General features: G+C 41.3%; 1 protein-coding gene across 1 annotated transcript; it reads left to right on the forward strand.

Moving 5' to 3' along the window:
• Positions 1–4,480: 4,480 nt before the first annotated feature.
• kcnk18 (potassium channel, subfamily K, member 18) lies at positions 4,481–6,538 on the forward strand (the record flags this gene model as incomplete). The annotated part of the gene is made up of 1 exon (XM_031579324.1): positions 4,481–6,538. A coding segment is annotated over one exon (825 nt), but the record flags the coding sequence as incomplete, so codon positions are not given.
• Between the last annotated feature and the right edge of the window lie 361 nt (positions 6,539–6,899).

Below are 6,899 nucleotides of genomic sequence, written 5' to 3' on the forward strand. Positions count from 1 at the left end.
ACACCACATACCGCAGCAAATTACAAATGCATACATTAAACGGAAATAAGTACTCACTTCCGGTTTTAATACCGATCCCAGCAGAAATACGGATCCTTGGCTGACAGGTGCTTTAACTGTAGCCAATTTCAAATCGCTCTCAGATGCTTTTTCAACTGATTAATTGCAGTCTTATCTTTTTTATTTCTTAATTTTCTTAGCTAATTTGAATGCACTCATTCTTTTAATCTTTTATTTTTCTAGTATAATATAACTGTTTAAATGGGTGTGACTATGTTCTTGGGTGTGACAGGATGCTCCAGAAGGAACTAAAAACCTTGCTTCAGTGCATGAGGGGGTAAACCACCAATGTGGTCTTTACATCTTTTTAGATAGATATATAGATGGATACTTTATTAATCCCGAGGGAAATTTAGGAAATTCTTCTTCATTTGCTTCTGTGTGGTTTGTCCGTCATTCCCTTCCATTAAAACCCATCTTTCCACTTACCATTAGCTGTGATGTCACCCATTACATTTAACTCCTGGGCCAGGACTACATCACAACATTTGCAATATGTTACAATATAATAATAATAATAATTCATTTTATTATATATAGCTACGGGGGGATGTTTCTTGGGAATTGCTACCTATAACTGAATCAATCTAACACCTTGTGATGATGGAACTCAAAGTAGTGACTTTGATTCACTTTAATTTCAACACATTCTCCTCAGATGTGTATTGTTTCACGTGATAGCCACCTGGGTTGTTAGCTAGCTTAGTGTGATACAATGGTAATATGACCATTTATATTCCTTTAGCACAATGAAATGATAAATGAAAAGGCAACTTGCTTATCTCTGGCTTGAATATCTGAGGCGGCACCATATGGTCTTGTAACTTGATGTCCAAGTGCACTTGCTGCCACGAGAAAGAGAAGCTTAGAGTGGGAACGGGGAAGTGAAAGGGTGTGAGTGAAAATCATAGAGTAAATACTGGAAATGAGAGAAAGGTGGAAAACCCAGCATATTGCTCCTCCCAACATTCTGTGATGAAGAAGTTTCAGAAAAGCTTTAAAAGAGGAATTATATCAAGTAATCCAATAGAGTAACTTAATGAGTTAACTTTTTCTTCCATCTTAATACATTTCCCTACAAATGTGAGCTCATGCACTCATAACATGGTGTTGATTCAGACTGCATGTCTGAAAAGCTGTTTAACAGTCTTCAGCTGAAACTTGGAAATTGGATCTGTTGGAGCGCCCGTTCAATCTGTCCATTATCTTGCTCACCACCGGCACCCATCTGGTGGCTAGGGTGAGAAACGGCAATTAAGCCGCAAAGAGCTGCACTGATGCCCAGAGACCACTGCTCGTCATAAATGCCTGCTTTCATTCACCATGGAATGAGAATCCTTGGAAATGTAAAGGCGCTTCACTCGTTCTAAAGATAGAGAAGAGAGGGTTTACATTATTGTTGTTTAAAAAAAAACCAGTCATTGCACCTATCAACACAGCAGGCATTGTTCTGTATTGAGGGCATTAAGTGACTGCTAATACTCCATCAGCATGTCTTGTTAGATGTGATAGCACTTATGCCCAAGGTCAACAACAAAGCCATACATTTGTAAGGGCAGAGCTACAGTTGAGAGTTCTGCAGCAGTGAAGGTCTTCAGATAAGGTTGAATATCATGGGAGGCTCTGTGCCTTGCTTAATTAGCTTCTGAAACCACTTTAACCGATTTCAAGGATGAGATTGATTCCCGCAGAAGGACTGCTCCGATGTCTAGGATCCTTCAAATTCTACCAAGGACGAGTCCTTCTTTCAAAGACTTTTCAAGGAGGCAGTTGTAGAGTATCCTCTGCGTTCTTAAAGCACCCACAATCCTATACACACATACCAGAGCCTTTTTTTTTAAGTAGCGTGTAATTTGAAGGTGGGACCTTTTCAATGAGTCCTGTGTATTTAAACCCTTGTGTTTCATCAGTACTTTGTCTGTCAATTATGCGTGTTCATCCTCGTGTTGGTGTCGTGTTTGTGTCATCTCCACACTGGTCTGCAGTGGTGGAATGTAACAAAGTATTTTTACTTCGTTACTTTACTTAAGTACATTTTTACGTATCTGTATATTACTTAAGTAAAAATAATAGTGCATACTTTTTACTTTTACTCCATTACATTTTTTAGCTATTATCTATACTTTTACTCCGCTACATTTCTACAATATGTGCTGTTACTCGTTACATTTTATGAACATAGTTTCGCCAAAATGTTGCCTACACAAAACTATGGATTGCGTTGCTGTTTTGGAAGTTTAAACCAATCAGGTGGCTCTATCAACTCCAATGATATCAGAGTGCGCGTTTGGTAGCAGCACTAGTGGTAGCTTTGCCTGTTATAGTTGAACATTCAGCCTGACTACTGCCTATTCAACATGGATCCAGAGTCGGCCTGAACTGATATGAGCCCTCTGATATGAGCCACCCTTGGCCCTATTTAAAAGATATGTTCGAGTTCAAAGGCCCCAAGAATGACTCCTGGAGGTTTCAATGCGTTTCCTGTCTCCCTCAAAAAAAGGAGTTGCTAGCCTTCAACAATTCGCCCTCAAATTTAAAGTAGCATATCGAGGTAAGCAGAGTGATTGCTATGCTAAGTTAATGTCCCTGACTTTTGAATATTGATACATGTATTTAATTTGTTTACTGACATGATATTATAATGTTATCTAGCGAAATGCATGTTGACATACAGCAATAGCATAAAAAAAACATGATTGGACCTTCATTATATATTTAACGTAGTGGTAAGATAAAGCTGGTAGGTTAGCTATGTCAAGCTAGCGTGCCTTGTTCTGTCCAGTTTTACAATCACATTTGTTTTCCATGTTCCATGTTTCCCTTTTTTACACGTTTACAATTAAATAAAAGATTTAACGATATCACATGGTGTCTTTATTGGTTTGGCTTAATGGTATTAACTTTGCAAATAATCCCTGGTAGATAACTTGTCATCCGCAGAATTGTAAGATATAGTGTGAACAGTATTACAGATGGTAGGCACAATAAGTACACCAACCTTTCCAATTAACAAATGTTGTTGCTTATAATTATTACTAGTAGTGACATCTGTAGAGGCATTCATTACCAGTAGCTATTTCTTTATCAAAATGGCACAGCCTAGACATTGAGAGACAACCCATTGCGTGAGTACTTTTACTTTTAATACTTAAAGTAAATTTAAAAGTAAGTACTTTTTACTTTTACTTAAGTAGGATTGTTGATGTAGTACTTTTACTTTTACTTTTACTTTTATCTTCCTGGGTACTTGTACTTTTACTTAAGTACTAAACTTCAGTACTTCCTCCACCACTGCTGGTCTACTGCACTGTTCTTATTTGTTCTTAGAGTTGTGAGTAAAGGAATCCTTGTTTTGAGTCTCGGATCGTGCTACCTACGCTACAGCATTAGAATTTGTAGTTATAGCTTTATCGGAACCCAAAGTAGTTCCTGTTAGGACTTGAATTGTCAGTGCGCCAAACATCTGTAAATACAAAGTTGGCAGGATTTCGGGTAATCGAGTGATGACCTATGCTTAGAGATTATGTGTGTTATTCAAACAGCAACAGTCTGTTTGACACTGAAGGATCCTTCTTGAGATGAATGGAGGCAAGGCCTTCACTACACCTCACTCGACCACTTTGTTAGGCTCCATGTAATGCTTTGTACCATGTAAGGACAGATTTCATCAGCTGAGACTGAGAAACATAAACTGAGACTGAGATATTGTGTGGAAACAAATGCCTTGCAGCCTTCCAGCAAATTGGTAATTCTGTGAAAAACACCGAAATGAAAAGCTACAGGTTATTGATCATGTAGATGAGAGGCACATAATCAATAGTAATTTACTTTCGCTTTAGGCGTGACCTGATTGCTTTGACTGAAGTCTGTGTTGATGGTGTTGCTTCCAGTGACTAATGTTTTTTTTTTATTAATCCTTTGAGGTATGTGTCATTAACTGTCTTGCTGTGTGCATTCTAATCCTGACATGATTCCGTAAGCTTGTGATTCTAGCCCACATGGGGGGCTGACTCCAGAACCCAACTGGTCCTGATGGGACAGGCACCAATCAGGACCTGACCCAGTCCAGAGTTGGCTGTTGTCTAGGAGACACATTACCTCAAGCCTCCACTGTCTGCAGCATTTTTAATGGATCTCATGTCTTTTATGAGTACCAGACTCAAATTACTCACAGCAACACATGGAGTCAGTTAACGTTCGCTGCTGGCTAAATTCAGACCAGTACGGTATCTGCATGTGCTATTTTGTATATAATTTAATCCTATGTGATGCATGCTTCAGCTTATTTGAAATGTAGTAAAAGGGTATGTGCAAAAAACTTGTGAATCACGTCCGCAGACAACACACCATGATAGCCACTAGAGGGCTTCACTGTCATTATCAGTTTTGCAATGCCAATTCATCACTCTGACTCTTGTGTTTTTCTCTGCTGGAATTGGCAGGTTACGGCGAGATCTATCCGGTCACTGTGCCTGGCAGGGTGGTGTGTATCCTCTATGCCATGGTGGGCATCCCTCTCATGTTGCTGGTCATCGGGGATGTGGGCGACACCCTGGCACGCCTGTTGTCCACAGGCTACCACCACTTGCACAGGCTCCTGAAGCTCCTCCGCCGGCGCCTGAGGCCACGCAAGGGGCGGGCGCTGGCCGGGGGCACGTACACCTTCAGCCATCAGGTGGTGGTGCGGGAGCCGTTGGACATCAAGCAGGTGATCCGCACCCAGGCCTCTGTGAAACGCAAGTCTGTGCGTCTTTTCAACAACGCGGAGATCTTTGAGCGCATCATTGCCCACGAGAAGCTGTTCCGCTCTGTCCCGCTGATGCGCAGCAGCTCCTGCCCGGAGCTCGACCGCATGCCGCGGCCACCCAAGGGCTTCGCCATCTGGGACCTGGATGGCATCGGGGAGGACATGGAGGGGCTGAATGTGCCGCTGCTGCTCATCCTGCTGGTGGTGTTCGCCTACATCCTTTTCGGCGGCCTGGTGCTGCCACTGTGGGAGAAGGAGTTCTCCATCTTTGACTCGTTGTACTTCTGCTTCATCACGCTCACCACCATCGGCTTCGGGGACATCGTGCCTTCGCACCCCAAGTTCTTCATGCTCACCTTCGTCTTCATCATCAGCGGTATGGCCATCATGTCCATGGCCTTCAAGCTGGGCCAGTCCAGCATCGTCAGCTGCTACCGCCGCTTGATGCGCTGCATCAGCCGGGGCCGGGTCAAGTACGAGGTCATTCATGACGACTGATGGACAGCTGCCCGTTCGCTAAAGGAGGCGTGGGATGGGTTTGATGGCCTGACTGAGATGGGCTAATGGACAGCATGCTTGTCCTGCAGTGGTTTAAAATGGTTTGAAATAAACTGAAGGCCCAGCGGTTTCCACGGAGACTGTGACAGCCTTGATGTACGCAGAGCTAGATGTAGCTCCTTGAAAGGTTTCTATGGATGTTGTGGCTTAGGTAGCTTTAGCATGAATCATTTAACAGGAGCATGCAGCTAAACATGTTAGTCTGTATAATGAAGTCAACTTCAAGATGGGAACTTCCATTTCCCATAGATATTAAAACAAATAACAAAATAGTATTAGCATTATTGTGCCTTTAAACAGTCCTGTTTTCAAATTTGCATGATATATTAACACCAGAAATGTCAACTAAGCGGAGTCAGTTATTCCATATAAAAACAAGAAAACTTAGATTTGACTTTGCTGTGCGGGCAATCAGTCTAGTTTTGTCCCCTCTGTTACAGATTCACAGTTTCAGAATTCTGATGGGAAACATTACAGAGAATGAGGAATTACACCACCGTAGAATACAGCATATACACATTTTATTATGTAGATAAGATGCCTGTCTCCTTAAACATCTGCTATCCTTTCAAATATACAAAACCTTTGCAAATGCCATGTTCTGTTGTGTGCAGTTGTGGTTTGACCACTTAACCTTCACTCTTTTGAAACTCTGCTTCATCGACCAATAAGTGTATTTAGATGGACCTCACCAGAGACTGTCAACTTATTCATGTTTCTGTGCATTAGTGGTCTCTCAAAGTCTTTCATCTTACCCACTCTGTGTCTCTGTGCTATGTAATGCCATGGAATCTGCTGAAGCTCAACCAAATGACTAATGACTGTATCATGTTTCATAGAGAGAAGTACTGCTTCGTGTCTATCTAGTTTCCTAACAGCTAATTTCCTTAAACAGATACTTACAGTCTCAAATGATATGGTTTTTGTTTTATATGGGGTAATGAATCAGTAGCGTTTTTCAAGTAAAATGAATATCTTGTCTGTTAGATTCAAGCAGAGTGTGGAAACGTTAAGGGTTTGAAGTGCCTGGATTTGTGTGGAAATGTTTCATCACATACGCAAATATACATTTTCCCTCTCAACATTCAAAATACAATAATGCATCTTCTGGTCTGTGTGTTTTTGTTATTTCTCTTCAACTGGCATTCAAATAAATGCAAAACATAATAAAAAGTGAGACTGACTGTTTTTCTTTTGGGGGGGGGGGGGGGGAGGTGTCTAAATACTAACAGGAATGCATTCCAACTTCTACATCGCTCTATATACTGGACTTCCAGAGTTTTTGGTACCCTTTTTCTATTTGAGTGAAAAAGGCTGAAAATTCCCCTACAGTTCAAATGTTGTGTTACGCAGCAAATAAAGAAAATATATAAATTCCACATCAACAAAAACCTCACAGCTGATCAAATGTATTTGTTTGCAAAAACCGTGTGTCATAATTGCTGGCACCCCCTTGTTTAGTATTTAGTGCAACCCCCTTTTGCCAATTGAGCAGCCCTAAGTCTTCTCTTGTAATGTGTTGCATTAGACTTGA

This window comes from Clupea harengus, chromosome 13 (genome assembly GCF_900700415.2).
Source record: "Clupea harengus chromosome 13, Ch_v2.0.2, whole genome shotgun sequence".
Taxonomy (NCBI): Eukaryota; Metazoa; Chordata; class Actinopteri; order Clupeiformes; family Clupeidae; genus Clupea; species Clupea harengus.